Source organism: Adiantum capillus-veneris, chromosome 10 (assembly GCF_014529385.1).
Source record: "Adiantum capillus-veneris isolate H3 chromosome 10, ASM1452938v2, whole genome shotgun sequence".
Classification (NCBI taxonomy): domain Eukaryota; kingdom Viridiplantae; phylum Streptophyta; class Polypodiopsida; order Polypodiales; family Pteridaceae; genus Adiantum; species Adiantum capillus-veneris.
Genome location: NC_140940.1, coordinates 60062977 through 60080807, shown reverse-complemented (window position 1 = coordinate 60080807; position 17831 = coordinate 60062977). Strand labels below are relative to the sequence as shown.

Sequence of the window (17831 nt, the reverse complement as noted above, 5' to 3'; positions counted from 1 at the left end):
GATGGACAGAATATTTAGACCACTCAAAAACTTTGTGGATACGTTCTTTGATGACATGATTGTCTATTCAAAATCTGAACAGGAGCATAGGGATCACTTAACTGCAGTTTTCAATGAGCTACGCAGGAACAGGCTACTCATTAATGCAAAGAAGAGGAGCATAGGGATCACTTAACCGCAGTTTTTCAATGAGCTACGCACGAACAGGCTACCCGTTAATGCAAAGAAGATTGAGTTTCTCGAAGACCTTCACTTTCTTGGGCACATTGTTTCAAAGGATGGGGTACATATGGATCCTGCTAAAGTGGAAGCAATTAAGTCATGGCGAGATTTGAAGTCCGTACATAATATTCGAAGCTTTCTAGGCTTATGTTCCTATTACAGGAGGTTCATCCAAAAATTTTCTGAGATTGCTTCTCCACTCCATGTACTACAAGGGAAGAGAGTTACTTTCAAGTGGACAACCAAGGAGATTTTAGAACTTTAAACACTTAAAAGCTGACTTCGGATTCGGTAATCATTTTGCTAGATTCTTCAAAACCTTTTGTGGTTCAATGTGATGCAAGTGGACACAGCCTTGGTGCAGTTCTAACGCAAAATGGTCAAGTAGTGGCATATGAGTGCAGAATTCTCTTGAAGGCCGAAAAGAACTTACAAGTTTATGAGAAAGAATTATTGGCAGTAATTCACGCTCTCACTAGTTGGCAACATTATTTGCTAGGGGCTGGTTTTGTTATCCAAACAAATCATCAAACCTTGCAATACTTTCTCACACAAACCGAGTTGTTTGAGAAACACATGCTATGGCCAAACATCTTGTCAATGTTCCGTTCTCAGATTGTGCATGTGGAAGGGAAAAAGAACGTGGTGGCTGATGCCTTGTCGCAAAAGCTCCAAATTTCTGCAGTGTCAATTCCGTACCATTGTGAACTAAAAGAAATGAAAGACACAATATGCTAAAGATTCAGATTTTGCAAGAATTTATGATCAACTTGTTGATGGGCAACATCATGGACACTATACCCTCAAGAATGACATTCTCAGGATGCATGGAAAGTTATGCATTACTAAACATTTACGACCAAAGGTTTTCATGGAAAGTCATGCTCCACCATATGTTGGGCATTGTGGAATTGATGCGACTGTGAAAGTGGTTGAGGTATTTTCTTATTGGCCAGATTTATGCCAAGATGTTGACACATTTGTAAGATCATACCTAGTACGCCAAAAAGTCAAATTTGACAGGCAAAAGCAACCAAGATTGTTGCAACCATTGCTGATTCCTGATAGGCCATGGAAAAGCACAGCCATGGACTTTTATCTTTTCTTTTTTTGCAAAAAAGAGATCCTTCTATTAGTTAAAAATCACCCATTGGGCTACAACACCCCTGAAGGGAAAGATACATGAGGGGAGACTCTCCCAACTGAAAAAATATGTACAAATAAGGCTAGTTCAGGAGATAGGAAGTGGGAAGAACCACAATGGTGGGCGGTAATGCCATCGAGGGGTCCCCTGCTCGATAGTGAAGAAGGGGCCCGAACTCCATAGCCGTAGGAAGGCCTGTGGACGCTCCCTCATGTGATCCGATCCACCCTGAAGCTGGTCAAACTAGCCTCGTAGGGTGTGTATGAGCTCCAGCCAAATGTTTCGTACTGTCTCGGTAGGTAGAACTGCTCTGGCCTCAAAAATGCAAAAGCAACGGGCCCGCTATATGAACCCATGGACTTTATCTTTGATCTTCCAAGAACGCAAACAAGTAATGATGAAATTTGACTATCATTTGCAGGTTTAGTAAACACGCTCATTTCAAAGCCATAACATATGGTTATAATATTTATGAGCAATATCTTTAGGTACCATGGGATGCCTCAGTCAATTGTCAGTGACAGGGATCCACGTATGAAGAGTCTTTTCTCAAAGACATTATTTAAGAACATGGGCAGTACGCTAACATTCTCATCATCGTTTCATCCATAGCATGCCTCGACCTTGGCCAATCTTTTGCACATTGTAGCTTCCACAGTCCCATTGATTGCTGCCAGGAGGTGGTTGAAGGCCTCTTTTGCCTTCGAGTTTGTATTTGTTGAAGACTTGTCTCGGTCTTACAAGATCCTTAGTACTTGTTTCTGTTCATGGTGTGGATGGTGGATTTAGCTTTCGCGTTGTCCCGGTGATTTGGACGCTAGATCTAAAGAGATTTTATGAGGGTTGCATCGCTTGGTGGCCGCAGATGTCCCAGGCAGATTTATGCGGTGTGCTCCTTCATCTCCTCTCCTTGTATATTATAATTTGTCTTTGCCCGTATTTTGTAAACTGGCATCTTGCCTTCTATGTATAATTCGAAGGGTACAAATCCAGTCTTTCTTTTTGAGAATCACTCAGCTGGAAAAACTATGCCAGTTATTCGAGCATTACCCAAACAGCAATTATTTGGCATGCAAAACAAACACTTTCAACGGGAATTCCCAAATTGTAAAAACTATGCCAATGATTTGAGCTCAAACAGCAATTAACAGGCACAACAAATTCAGAACGTGAAGCCTACTGTCAAGATCAAGTGAGCAGGAAGAGAAAACATGCCTATATTGCAACAAAAACAGTGTTTGGAAATTTTCAATTTTGTAACTTACCTGATACCAACCGTAAAGGACTGTCAGTGGGACGATGAAGATAATGACTGGCCATGCTGATATAGATATGACAATAATAGTGCCAATTCCACTCATTAAGATACCACTGAGGGCCCCCAGGAGAAAATGAAGTAGGTAGTCTAAGTTTGTCTGGTCTGAAGAGAACTGTACATCCATAGTCCAGTTGTTAATGAATTGCCCACAGATGTAAGGACTCGCATGGTCATTCATGTCATTGATGCAAATACCGTCAGGAGCACATGCCATGTATGACATCAAGATCCATGTTTCATACATGTCATTTATACAACCCTCCAAGTGCATGTCATTGAAGCATTGCAACTACGATAGGACCAATTTATCATGCCTTTCGCATTTGAGGTCCTATATAGTGAAATGCAGTGAATACAGTGAATCAATGACCACTTGAAACTAATTTGTGAGGAAAAGAAAGGAGAACATCTTTATGATGGAAAGAAAGCATATTTCATTCTAGAATGTCTGAAAATTGCCATTGTTTATTTTAAACCCTTGCAACCACCACAAGTCTTACCCTGCTAAGAATTCTTCCAGAAGGTGTGGTATCGAAAAATGACATAGGAGCCCGAATGATGCTTTGCAGCATTTGCGAGAAAAACAGCTGAGAAGTCTTCAATCCAATCACTGGTACTATGATCACTCTAATGATAACAGCAAGCCAGCTCCCCGCATTCAAGGCAATGTATACAAGAAGAAATTTAGTTGAGTTGTAGCTTTGCTTGGCATCTTCAGGTATCTCCTTAGATATCCAAAAATCAGCAGATAAAAGCAGTGCTTGCCAGATTGCTTGATTCAAAACAAGGACAATGAGAAGCGACCAACCAAAATCCTTTGTTAAGTACATTATGTAAACTTTCAAACTAACCCTTCCAAGTTCTCTCTGCTCAGCTTCAATCAACTTGGAAGTTCCTTCAGCTTTGATGTCTGCAGAGATGGTTGAAGGAAACGTTTCCATTAATCCATCGAAAGAGCCTGACGTTCGCTCTTCCATTGAGACAACTCTTTTAACACTCAAAGGCTCAGAAATGTCTCTGACAGAGAGGGCTGTTCCCATGCCATCATCATTCTGCACCGATTGCATAGCCTTATTATGAGCAGCCACTAAAGCTTCAAAGTCCGAGCCTTTGGTTATAATCTCTTCATACTGCCCTGCTTGTGAGATTCTTCCATCTTTCATGACCTAAACACAAAGAGGAGTGACATCCAATACCCTTATCAAAAAGAAACTTACAGCGAAGCTATTTGATGTGGGACTACTGCTACTGTAAGCACAATTGTGAAAAGGTTAGCTCAGTAGCAAAATTGCTTGTGTACCAGGACAAGATCAGCTCCAGCCAGAAATTCAACTTGATGGGTAACGAGTAATATTGTCTTTCCAGAGAGCATCCCAAGTACACAATCCTGCACCACAAACCACTGATAACATTAGTTTGGCTAAGCTTGCCTGAAAAACAACCTGGATAGGTCTCATTTGGATCAAAACTTTAAGCAGCACAAGTGAAATCTATGTGCAGTTTCTTGCTAGCCATCCTCCTTCCAGATAATACACTCCATTATTTTGACTCAGCAGGGTCAGAAGCTTACTTTGAAAGCTGTGAACCTGTATGGGCATCCACTGCACTGAAAATGTCATCAAGAAAATAAACATCTCTGTCTTGGTACACAGCACGTGCAAGCTGAATCCTTTGCTTCTGCCCGCCACTCAAATTGATGCCCTTTTCTCCAATCTCTGTCCTATCTCCATAATCCATTGACTCAAGGTCTTGAACTAATGCACATGCATGAAGAACCTGATTATAGCGGACAGTGTCCTTTGGAGATCCAAATAATATATTGTCCTCAATTGTGGCATTCTGAATCCATGCATTTTGTGCAACATACGCAATGCTCCCACTTGTTTTTGCCTGTGTATAGAAGTTCAAGAAGATCTCTCTCTCTCTCTCTCTCTCTCTCTCTCTCTCTCTCTCATAACAGGTCTTGAGTTCAACTCCTCATCGGCTAGATCTTTAAGGTCTCTTGGGATAGTTTCCTACGACGTTAAAACTCTCTTCTTTTTCTTCTTCTTCTTCTTCTTTTCTCTCTCTCTCTACGGGAAGTGCTACACGCTGGAAGTGCTACACGCTGAAGGCTGACGGGCTCGCGTAGGAGAGCGCGCAGGCGCAGCAGAGGGGGAGCCTGGAGCAGCAGCAGGTGCAACTGCAGGAGAACGCGCAGGCACAGCAGCAGGGACCAGCGTGCAGGTGGCTGATGTCGTCGTCCTCCTAGCAGCGCACACTGGTGTAGAGTCACAACAAGTAGCGCGCGCGGTTTGGACTCTCTCTCTCTCTCTCTCTCTCTCTCTCTCACAGTGAGGCAGTGAGGCAGCGGGCTCACGCAGGAGACGCGGTACTCCGTGATTCCCTACGCGTAAAATGTCCTCGGCACCTCTCCTTTACCTACGCGTAGAAGGTCCTCGGCAGCCCTCCTTTACCTACGCGTAGAGGGTCTTACATTTTCTACGTTAAAGTTTAAAGGTTTTCTAAGCCTTGAAATAAACTCTTAAAGTTTAAAGGCTTTTAAGCTTTAAAATAAACTTTTAAAGTTTGCCTTATTCTCGGTCCCTTACCTTAGTACCCTACCCCACATTTGCGGGGCGGGTTCGATGGATCCGCTTACCGAAGAGGAAGGGTCGGGTGTAGATAGCTACACCATCCCAAAAAAAACAACAGTCACATTTAAGCGGAGAAACAGAGATATTGTACTATCACTAGGATCATTACGAGTGGGGAAAACGTCCAAAGTACGTGATGAACTAATGATGGAGAAGGTCCAGATGATGCTCAAATCAGAGCTAAACTACATGAGACATGACATCAGGAAGGAAATGCACGCGAGCGCGGAGAGCTACAGGAACTCCATGTATGGAGACATGATGAGAGAACTACGGGGAGAGACCCGGGGGATACAAAATGAGGAGATTCAGATCTTGAAAACAGAATTACGAAACCTAATCAAGGCCGAAGTAAATGTAACAGAATGCGTTATGCAAAAGAAACTCGATGAGGCAGTAGCAAGTTTCGAAGCATGGAGAACAAATATGGAAAAGCACATGAGGGAAAAAGATGCAATAATCGAGGAGCTAAAAGGAGAACTTGCGGCCTGCAAATCTACAACTAAGGAGAAGGGAGACGACCAACCTTCGGTGCTCAAGGAGCTTGAGGACATGAAGGATCAAATGAAAGCTCTACGGGAAGGAGATGAACAGAAATCGAAGACGGCATCTTCATGGGCGGAACGTCTCTTTAAGACACAAGAAAAGGTTGATGAAGCAGAGAAATGGATTGAGGATGCGAAGAAAGGGAAGACCCAGATGCCCGAGACCACACCTACCTCCACCATTATTAATATGACAATTGAGGAAGAGCAGAAAAGGAAGACTCGGGCTCTGCATGTGCGGGTAACAGGAGTCAAAGACAAAGAGAATGTAGATGAAGAAGTGAAGGAACTGCTACAACGCATGGGCATCACAGAGCCCACTCACACGAGTGCATGGAGAGTGGGCAAGAAAGGAATCGATGAGAAGGGAAACGTAAAGGATAGGGCACTTATTCTCCGCTTCCCGAATATAGAAATAAGGAAAGAATTTCTAAAGAAGAGGCCAACTCTTAAGAAAACCGGTATTTTCCTGTGAGATGACCTTACATTGGCACAAGTGGCACACATGCAAGAGTTGATGCCAGAGATCAGGGCTGCACGAGAAAAGGGGAAAAACACCTTTTATAGAGGAGGGAAAGTAGTGGTTTTGGAAAAGCGCTCAGCATGACGGTGCGAGACCTATGGGACGACACTACAGATAGCGGCGTGGAATTGTAATGGATCATATAGGCTAGATGTAGGTGCCTTTGAAGACAGCTTTAGGGACAGAGACATAGTTTTCTACTCAGAGACACACCAGATACCGGGACAGCGTATGCCACATGTGAAGGGTTATTTATGGGAAACAGCTGGTCGACCAGACAAGAGATCTCTACAGGGTGGCCGGGGTTCAGGAGGAGTAGCAGTCTTATTTAAAGAGGAGCTGAAACCACTACTACAGATTATCAGGAAAGATGAGCAAGCAAGGTATATGTGGGTGAGAATGAGAGCCGAGACAGGTAGATTTCTATACATCGCTATATGCTACTTCCCTCCAAATACCTCAGTCTACTCCTCACCTAAAGGACAATCCCCTTTCTCCATATTGAATAATGACATATGGGAGTTCTCTAGAGATGGAGACATCGTTCTCTTAGGAGACTTTAATGCCAGAACGGCCTACTCTCAAGCAGTATTCTATGATACTTCTGAGGAAATGCTTGCAGAAGTGGATTTATCATAGAGGGGGCTTACTAGAAACTCACAGGATAAAGAACACACTGAATATGGGAGACATCTCATGGAGATGGCAACTATACATGGTTTGGCCATACTTAATGGTCTAGAGAATTTCCCGTTATCGGGGGGATTCACATGCTTCCCGCACAGGCATGGGGCCAGTACAGTAGATTATGTCATGACTTCACCAAGCTTTATTTCTAGTATCAAGGAATTTAAGGTGGGACCCAAACTGAGTTGGGATTGCAGTGGATCATGCTCTATTGACCTTATCAATCTCCTTCCAATACAATGCCTCTCAAGTACAAAGGAAGAAGACACACACAAGATATATTTTCACGCCAGAAACTCATTCAGTCTATGTGGAAAAGATCTATAATAGGATGTGGACAGCCGAGCCAGTATATACTGTAGAGGAGATTACTTCTCAATTAACAGAGATACTACATGGAGCAGCACAAGAGGCATACCCACATACTCAACCTGATCAGAAGAGAGGAGCTGGGAACATGCCTCAAAACAGCTGGTATGACGAGGAATGCAGAGAGACGAGAACCCAGGTCCAGAAAGAGCTTACACTTGGGATCATCACATATAAGCAGTCTCGGATTGCTCTTCGGCGTATAGTACGTCGCAAGAAAAGGGCATTTTTAGCCAAACTGGAGAAGGATTTATATCAGCTCTTCTTGAGTAAGGACTCACATGAGGCATGGCGCTTATTTCACGAGCACTCACCGCCTCCGACGATTACTTCTCCTGAGATATGGGGTCAATATGTAACATCATTATATATGGTATCTGGACAGCCTCCATTACCAGATCCACTAGAGCCATGCCCTGCTACTAGTACTTTCTTTACTACGGAAATGGTGGAAAAAGCCATTGATAAGATGAAGACAAGAAGAGCATATGATCATGATGGTTTAGTAGCAGAACATCTGATCCATTGCAGGGATCTACTTTCAGAAGTCCTTGCTCGTCTGTTTAATCGGGTCATGTGTGAAGGATTCCCTGAATCTTGGAAATTATCTACTATCGTACCTATTTTCAAGTCAGGGGATCCTATGATACCCGGGAACTACCGTATCATTATGGTAGGTCACACTTTGACCCGACTGTACGCATCCATTCTTGAACAAAAATTGAGTAGATGGGCAGAGAATCAGGGCATAAGGGCAACGGGACAAGCTGGATTCAGAAGGGGTTATTCCACTTTAGATCATATTCTTACGCTCAGAGCCATTATTGAAGAAGGAAGAGCAAATGGGAGAAGAATGTATTGTTGCTTTGTGGATTTTCGGAAAGCTTTTGATACAGTACCAAGGGCCAGATTGATGCGCAGGATGCAAGAGTTAGGGGTCCCCAAAGAGATTATTTGGGGGATCATGGCCTTATACGGATCAGTAACTGGTTATGTACGTACTCCAGAAGGGGATTCCGACATTGTTCACTCCACCGTTGGAGTAAAGCAAGGATGCCCACTGTCCCCAACTTTATTTGGTATGTACATAGATGAGGTATCAGATTACATTGATAGAGAAGGTGACAGAGGTGCTCAACTTGCAGGGTCATGGATCCCGTTGCTGTTGTATGCAGATGATATTGTATTGATAGCAAAATCACCAGATGGAATGCAGAGGCAGCTAGATGCTTTACCTAAATTCGCGGAGGACAGTGGACTGTCGGTAAACTTGGGTAAAACCAAAGTTATGGTGTTTAACACCACACCGCAGTGGGTTAGGAGATCGGCACCTACATTTGCATATGGCCAGGATACAGTAGAGTACACAGATGCATACACATACCTTGGGGTGGTATTTGCAGGACCGAAGTTTACTCTTAAGAAAGCAGCGGATGCTAGATTATCCAGAGCCTCTGCAGCCCTGGGAGGGTTGGAGAGGATGTGTTCACAAGTGCAGTTTCAGGAACCACGAACAAAACTTTGGCTCTTTGATACTGTGGTGGCTTTGGCTATGCTTTATGGGGTCCAAATTTGGGGACCATCTGTGGATCAGGATAATTGGAAGTCAATGGAGAGACCTTTGGTATCTATGATTTCCTGAATGATTAGAGCCAAGGCCTCCGTACCACATGCGATTACCCGAGCGGAACTAGCGGCCCGTCCGATAGAAATTGAAGCTCTTACCAGATCAGTGTCCTTTATACATGGTTTGTGGGATACAAATAATGGCCGATATACTAGACTGGCCCTCGAATCCTCTCGACAACTGGCAATGAAAGGGGATACATCATGCTGGTATGCGCAACTGTCCTCGTGGTTTCAGAAACACGGGTTCAGTATGGAAAGATTGCCCCCCTTCCAATACTCTCTTGAGGCTCCATCACTGGCAATTACACGAAAGGAGATTAATAAAATCATCTGACAGGATCTTATACAATTGGATACTAAGAGGACATGGGTAGACCCTACACAAGAATTGGGCACGAAGATGGCCGACTACAAAGAAAACTTCCTACAACTATCTGAAGATGGATTTGTGATTCGCCCGAGTTACATGGATACCCACCTGTCTCATGGGGTGAGATGTGCTATTGGTCAGATTCGTACATCCTCACACCAGTTGGAAATTGAATTTGGCAAATTTAGGGGAATCCCACCTGAGAGCAGAATTTGCAAGTTATGCGGAATGGAGCCGGAGACAGAATTACACTATATATGCCACTGCACAGTATACTACGAGATACGTGGGCGTTTTCACTGTCTCTTTAAAGAAGGCTTTGGACCTCTAGATAGAATCATGCAATACCAAGATCAAAGATGCTTAGGCTTGTACCTACTGGAACTACATCGGGGCACAGGGATAATCTAATGAGAAGACAAAGAGCACTACAGCCTCAGAGGCAGATCACAAACTTCTTCGGATCGAGAGAAGCAGGAGTGGAAGGGGAAGCAAGAGGCCAGCAGCCAACACAAAGGAGTACCCACATTCATACCAAAGGCACCCTAATTGACAGAGCAATTGAGCTTAGGAAATCGAGATGACCACGACCAAGATGCAGAAGCACACTTCACCGGAGGAGACTACAACAAAGGATTAGAAGCATTCTAGCTAGACACCCAGAATGATCCTAAGAAGTTTATTCAATACTTTGTATTTAGTTTGTTTCACATTTAAATTTCACACTTTTCACACTTAGTACTTCAGTACTAAGGTACCTAGACATTGTAACAGATTCACCACTTTTGTATCAGTTTGGTCTCATAGGTCATTCTGGCCTTTTGAAGACGTTAATATAACATTTCATTTCATTTCTCTCTCTCTCTCTCTCTCTCTCTCTCTCTCTCTCTCTCTCTCTCTCTCTCTCTCTCTCTCTCTCTCTCTCTCTCTCTCTCTCTCTCTCTCGCGTGCGCGGGGGATATCTGGTTTAGTGCACTCCACGATTGGAGTGAAACGAGGTTGTCCATTGTCCCCTACTCTATTTGGTATGTATGTACATTGTAGATGAGGTTTCTGATTGTATCGATAGAGAGGATGACAAAGGCGCCCAGTTGGCGAGGACATGGATTCCATTGTTGCTACATGCTGATGATATTGTGTTGATATCGGACATTTGATGCATTACATAGCTTTGTAGAGGATAGTGGATTGTTTGTAAACCTTGGTAAAATCAAGGTTATGGTGTTTAACACCACACCGCAATGGATCAGGAGATCAGCACCTACATTCACCTATGGTCAGGAGAATGTGGAGTACACAGATGCATACACTTATCTTGGGGTAGCCTTCACTGAGCCAAGGTTTTCTTTGAAGAGAGCAACAGAGACTAGACTAACCCGAGCATATGCGCCCTTGGGATGATTGGAGAGGATGTGTTCACAGGTTCAGTTCCAGGAATCCCAAAAAAAAATTGGCTCTTCAACACCTTAGTAGCTTCAGCTATGCTTTATGGATTCAGGTTTGGGGACCCTCTGTAGGTCAGGTTGGTGCACAGGTATGGAGAGGCTCTTGGTATCTATGATCTCTCGGATGATTAGAGCCAAGGCCTCCGTAGCACATGAGATCACTAGAGCGGAATTAGCAAACACCCCATGGAGATAGAGGCACTTATCGGATCAGTCTCCTTTATGCATAGCTTATGGGATACTATCAGAGATAGATATGCCTGATTGGCCCTTGAGTCCTCCAGACAGTTAGCTTCACAGTGGGAAACCTCATGCTGGTATGCCCAGATGTCATCATGGTTCCAGATACATGGCTTCAACATGGACAGCTTACCCCCCTTCCAGTTAGCAGCCCGGTGCTGACCCGGCTTACCTTCGAACCCTTAATCCCCCAACAACGCTAGGTCCACCAGATAATTTGGTCAAAGGTACTTTTTGGCCCTCGATGCAAAGTGGATGAAGGAGGAGAACATCGCAAATTCTCTTCAGAGAGAGCTATACCTTGAAACTTTTTGACTATTAGTAGTGTCCATGCCAAAAGTTCTTGATGAATCGGCAGGTTGAATCTGGTGCGGTGATGACTGCACAAGAGGGAGCCACTCCACTCCTTTGTCAAGGATTGCCTAGATTAAATGAAGTCATTAATTTATCTTTGAAATTTTAGGGATACTAACGGGTTGATAGTATTTTGCGGAATGACTTTATGAAAAGATGTGCAGTAATTTGGAAGTTTCCTTAATTGAACTCAAGACATGTGCTCTTTCATGTGTGTATTGTTAGAGACATGTAGAGAAAGATGAAATGTCTGCAACATTTGATCTGATGAATGATTTGAGCTTAGTGCATCTAGACATCTGTTAGAGATGAGCGAGATCTAGATGTGATGGGTAGATAAATGAGAACTGAATAAGATTCTAGTATGTCTATCTGGATGGGAAGACTCGATATTGGTGTGTGATGTATACTATGTGGATGTACTATCTTGTCGGGATGGTCGTGGGCATGGTTTGCTTGATTGAAATGTGAACACAAAGGATATGAATATGATAGTAACAAGATTTAGTAAATCAAAACATTTACGAAAAGATATACATGGTCTGGATGTGATTGCTAAATAGGTTACAATGATCATGATTGGTATCTGAGTCCCTCGACAGAAACGTAATTGATCAGCGACTAATGTCTTTGTAGAAGTGTTAAATTGGTGGAGTCTGCTGCATGGGTACAAAGAGTCAGTGTCTACTAAAAAAGTTCATGTCCTTTGGTTGTTTTGCATGCATAATCGAGGGCAATTACAATTCTTTCAAGAGGGGTGAATGTCACAAAGTGATGATGTTGCGTGCCCAATTGGAAGAGAAATTGTGGAGTGGACAAGAGAAACAGAACCCAAGAACAGAAGTTTTGAACCCTGAAGATTTAGGTGAGAGGCCTAAAAGGGGTTAGAATTAAAAGCCTAACCCCTACCAACTTAAAAGAACTTATGAGCACCCGTCGAGGGGCCTAAAATCTTAAAAAAATTGAAAGCTTGAACTCTGAGACTGATTTCCGTAAATCACACTGGCTGCCACGTGACACTGCTTAACAGATTTCCGTGATTTGTGTTGGCTGTTTTGGGCAGCTTTTCATGTCAACTTTTGAGAGCAGAAGCTTTTGGGCTTAAGTGCTTTTGGACCTGATGCTTTTGGACTCTACTTTTGGGCACCCCATGTAAGTTTATATATGCCCAGTAGACCACTTCTCAAAGAGCATCTAGACGTAGAGTCTCGGAGAGAGTTGGACACTCAGGGAGTTGTACTTTGCAGACATAATAATAAAGAAATACCGGAAAGGACGCCAATCTTTGGGGCCAGTGCATCTTGGCTTGGAACTCCGTCGTGCCGGTTCGACTCTTCTCTTCTCCCTCTCTTCAAGTTCGGTGATTTTGTAGTTTATGTTCGTGTGTTGCTATTGATTTCTCGCTTGAAGTGTCCAAGCTCGTAACATCGACGATAATGCGTCACGTGCAAATCTAACCCTATGTGCATGTAGACAAGCTAATCCCTACTTCTAGGGTTTACGACATTCTAGGAAGTGTTCTAGCACCCTTGAGAGCCTGTACGCAAGATGTGCATGTCTAGGCACTTAGATTAGTTGCATACCCTCTGATTGAAAATGAGCACAGATAGTGTCTGCTAGGTGTAGGCCCTGGGGAGTGTTCACATAGTCTAGTATCAGTATCCCAGCCTAGGTAGTTACCGTGTAAAGGACCTCTTATAAGTGAGTTTATTAACTTATAAAATTTGTAAGTGACTTTAGCCCATTATTAGGAATCATGCGTTTTTTATTGGCATTGCCCGACCCAGCTTTAATTCCATATATAAGTGACCCCTAATAAGTGACCCTAGGGTCACTTCTCAATAATAAGTCAGTACCCTCAGTACAAGCACCAAGTACCTACAATACCACACCATGCTTGCATTTTTCACCATCACCCCCAACAACCGTGGCGTTTTTGCCTACCATCACCCTACATTATCAAATTCAGCCCGCAGTACCAAATCAGCCCCAACGTTAGTATTTTTCAGCCCTTCAGCATACAGCCAAGTTGGGTATTTGCATCAAATCAGCCATTGCAGATTTGAGCCGTCAGTTCAGCCAGCGTTTTCAGATTTCAGCCATAGCCTCGTCATCGGGTTCGCAAATCCAAGTCAAGTACACTAGCCTTTTTGCATTTCAGCCCTTAGCCTCGTAGATCTAAGTATAACTAGCAAGATCCTATCAGCATCTTAACATCTAGGACCATTGTATCAACTTTTGTGCAATTTGAAGAAAATATCTCTCTAGCGATAGAGTGGGGGGCCCTTGGAGGGGGGTTTGGGACCCCATCTGGTGTTAGTCTCCTCTCTCTCTCTCTCTCTCTCTCTCTCTCTCTCTCTCTCTCTCAAACACAAAACCTCACAATATCATTCTCTCTTCTCTCTGTCTATTGCACATCTCTCACATGAAGTAAAAGGAACCCTCTCATGCAGTAAAAGGAACCTTGAGTGCAGACTGCGCACTCATCTTGAGCATTCATCATCAATCACTTCCGCTGCACGTAACACTTACCATCACCGTATCCATGCCATTATCGAAAAGCATAGAGCAACTTGGCAATATACATTCCACTTTTGATCAAGCATTGTCTTTTGGGATGATATACCCTCAATCAAGGGGGGTACACTCATCAATATGGCTACACGGCCCTACTTTTTTGGCCCAACGGCCACACATAATCGCACATTTGAAGGTAGCCTCTTTTTGGAAAGTAGCTTTTAGTCCAGATGTTTTTGGAGCCTACATAAACAGATGAGGTCTTAGGAGCTCACAAATGCAAAAGCAAGTCCTACTTTTGGCCCCGATGGTCACACACACTCACAGATACAGTTAGCTTTTGAGGGTGCCTTGTTTTTGGGGAGAGTGCTTTTGGGTCTACATAAACATGCTGGTGGAACTGGGTTGGTTCAATTTATGAGTCTGTGTTGACAGATTGCTGCATTCACCTGTCCGGGGTGAAACTCATTTACAAGCACATTTAAGGCAAGTTTAGAAGGGGGGCCAGTTTTAAGACCAGTCATTCTCTCCAAGTTTTGGTCTTACTAGTCCCATGGCTAGCTTAAAAGTCTAGACTTTTGTTGTGTTTTTCCTTCTTGAAATTGTGGATTTGCAGTCATTGTGAGTGACTGCCTCAAATAGAGTGATTGCCAGTTTCATTTTTTCTATAAATGCAAGAAAATCTTACCTACAATATGAAATACACAAATATCAGGTGGAAGGTCATTTGCACAATTGAGGCTACTATTCATATCATCAGAATTGCTTTATAAAGTGTGACACACCTTTCCAGATAGTTTCACCATCTCTCCAAGCAAGGCACAAAGCAGAGAAGACTTTCCGGATCCCACTGTCCCCACAATTGTAACAAGGCTACCCTTCCTAATTTGGAGATTTATATCCCTGAGTATGGCCCTCGCATCACTCTCATTCCAAGCAAAAGAACACTCTTCCACAACCACTGGAAAGTCATCAACAACAAGATGCTTGGAGATTGCTCCTTCCCGGAGCTCAGCACTGAGCATGAACTTGTCCAGTCGCTGAAATGAAATCATCACCTGTGTAAGCGCCACCAGTGATTGAGGAAAGTTTCTAATGGGAGCCTGAATCATGCGAAATATTGATGCTGCTCTGAATATAATGGACGTTGACAGGGGGGTGCCAATTAAGACAGCCACCGAATAGGTAACCACCGCAACTAGGGGTTGTGTGTTCCACAAAAGGCCAAAGTTGCATGCAACCGTATAGACAAACTTCGTTAACCATCTAAACTCTTCCTGCCTTAAATCTTCAATTCTCTTTCTGAACTTCTCTTCCCATGCCTGCAGCTTTATCACTTTGATGTAAGCAAGCGTTTCTATGATTGCCTTCATCCTGGTGTCCCTGCCCTTCATCAAGAGCTGCTGATAATACTTCTGCACCTTTGAAATGGACGTTAACACGAGAGCAATAAGGATGAGGACAATAAGACCAGCCATAGAAGGCAAACCCAGCACAAAATACAAGAGGACTACAGCAATCACTATGCCCATCCATGGCATGCGCTTGCGTCCAATATAGCCCTAGTCATTCTATTTTACTCTGCATGCATCTTTTTTGAAGCCACTCCATAAAAGCTCCACACATACTTATGTAAATAAACGCGACGGCGCCTAAATGCCTGCTGGCCCGTAAGCTATGTCCTTTATCATGACCTTAAATGAAAAAATCCATGGAATCTCTAATTCACCATTTTAAACTTTGCATTGTCTAGCAAACGATGCGCGGCCTCAGAGGTTGCATAGTAGCAAAGAAGAAATGCCAGCAACCTGGCCGAGCCGCGAAGGCAACTAGTCAGAACAAACCTTAATTCAACGTTGGCAGCCAGTACGTATGCGTTTTAAGCATCTTTAGGCGATCGATGCACAAAGTATGGCTTGGGATCAGTGCTTACCAGTTCCCCCGGCTTAGCAGAATTCCTTCCAAAGGTACAACATCGCAATTTGCATAGGCACAGCCCAAACAATGTGGAATTGCAAACAAGCATCGGATAATTGTTGAGCATCCACTAACATGTAGTTTGTGATCTGTCCCACGCCATGTGCCTGTCTAGATGAGTTTGAAAGGCGCAATGCCTTCTTATACAGCATTGTCAGTACCCCTGTCCTGATGTTATTGCCAAGCTTGTAGCTTAGAAAGTTAAACTGGTGAGATGAAACTACCTCCACTGTCTTGGACAAGAAAAGCAGTAGAACAAGGACATAGCCATCATAGGGAGTGACATACACACCTTGTGCATAGCTTGTGAAACTTGGTATCAGAAGGGGACCTCCAAACATGACCATGGATTTGAGGACCTGTAGAAGGCCTGTGTAAATCATTTGACGCCAGAATGATTTTAGAATAGTGAGGGTCATGAGATAAGTGCAGTCACGGTTTTGCGGCCAATTTTTTTCAAACAAATTGAACATGCTTTGTGCGTCATCTCCGGGTGCCAGCTCAGGAACATCTTTTATTTCAAGCAATCGATGGGATCCCGCAAGAAGTACGGGGTTTAGCCAGCTGATTGTCAGTTTGCTGAAAAAGCTAGCTACAGCGAAGCCACTAGTTGAGGCAGAGCTATACATTGCATGCTTGCTGAGAAGAGGTGTTTCAACACCGTTTTGGTCGGTACATACCAGTGCATACATGCCTGTGAGTTCATACACAGATTTGTGCATGAGGTAGACAGCAGCAGGAAACTTTACAATTGCATACATGTCCTCTGCTTCAAGAAGTACATCATAGTGAAGGCCTGAGGCCTCAACCAGCCGAAAGACACAGCTCAAGAGCTCAAAGCATGAGTTGATTCCCATTAAGGACCACCACACCTGTAGCGCATTGCCATGTTTGAGATTTAAGCGCTTCATGTCAATGACCACAAGTGCGATGCTTGACAGCCAAGCTATGGCCTCCAAAAAGAGGAAGACCAGTTCACGAGTTGCGTTCATGGTGCGCCCATACCGAATGCAATCCCATATGGCAAACGCCAACAAAGCTATGGAGATGATGCTGCCATATATGGAAAGGGAAAGAGTGGTGATAAAACCTGCACTCAAATTTCTGGAATTGGTGAGGGCATTGTGCCGTGGCACTCGCTCTGCATTCACTCTGGGAATGGATATGGTTGCGAGGAAGAGGATATGGATGGTGGAGGCAAGTAAGTGTTCTGGGCACTGCGCAAACAGTATGAAAGCAAGCCATTCCTGAACTTGCTCAAACGCAGAAACGCTAGAAATGGTAGTAAGCGAGGGACCGTTGCAACCTGTGGAAGTGACCCAAGGCATGGAAGCTTGCGAGCGGCCTGAGCATGAGGAACCTGGGGTGTGTGCCGGTGTGTCACTGTGTCACATTATGTAGGGTAAAGGAGCCAATTGTAACACATGTGCCTTTTAAAAGTTATGCATGCCTCAAATTTGAAATATGAGAAGAATCTTGTTTATGTGTCAACTTATGATTTGCTGAAAATTGTACCACTACTGGGTTTTGAGTGTTTCTAACCTTTAAAAAACCTCAAAATTTAAACTTTCTAAAATTGATTGTCCAAATTAAATCAAAAAAATATCAATTTTGGTATTACCTAGTCCGCTTTTGCATGAGGAATTTCATGCAAATTTTAAAATTCAAATCTAACCAAATTTACAAAATCTCATCCAAAATTACACTTTTTTTTTTTAGTGTCTCTAAACTGCCTCCTTTACCCTAGCCAACATGCGAGCGCTTGTTAAAAGGCGTTCACATTGTTGGATTAAATTTTTTGAGAAAAGAGAAGGTCTTCATGTGTCACTCATTGGTTCATTTAAAAGAGAACCTT

General features: G+C 43.4%; 2 protein-coding genes across 2 annotated transcripts in view; both read right to left on the bottom strand.

Annotated features, from left to right (window-relative positions):
* Positions 1–2959, bottom strand: part of LOC147448925 (ABC transporter C family member 4-like) — a 68868-nt gene extending 65909 nt beyond the window's left edge. The window contains exon 1 of the mRNA XM_086521342.1: positions 2632–2959. Coding sequence (XP_086377468.1) covers positions 2632–2955 — 324 coding nt within the window. The 5' untranslated portion in view covers positions 2956–2959. The remainder of the gene's footprint in view (positions 1–2631) is intronic.
* A 236-nt stretch (positions 2960–3195) lies between these two features.
* Positions 3196–17372, bottom strand: LOC147448924 (ABC transporter C family member 4-like). The gene is made up of 9 exons (XM_086521343.1): positions 16052–17372; positions 15933–15957; positions 14785–15420; positions 5044–5070; positions 4461–4574; positions 4255–4290; positions 3985–4071; positions 3536–3850; positions 3196–3456 (listed from the first exon to the last, which is right to left on the bottom strand). The coding sequence occupies exons 1-9, from the start codon at positions 17302–17304 to the stop codon at positions 3343–3345; spliced, it is 2607 nt and encodes an 868-aa protein (XP_086377469.1). The 5' UTR covers positions 17305–17372; the 3' UTR covers positions 3196–3342.
* Positions 17373–17831: the final 459 nt, after the last annotated feature.

Coding starts and splice junctions, on each gene's coding strand:
- LOC147448924 (XM_086521343.1), bottom strand. CDS start 17,304: ATGCCTTGGGTCACTTCCACAGGTTGCAACGGTCCCTCGCTTACTACC. Junction 15,421..15,932: donor CTGCTAAGCCGGGGGAACTG/GTAAGCACTGAT, acceptor TCCATTTCAAAG/GTGCAGAAGTATTATCAGCA. Junction 5,071..14,784: donor TGGTGAAACTATCTGGAAAG/GTGTGTCACACT, acceptor TTTTACGCGTAG/GGAATCACGGAGTACCGCGT.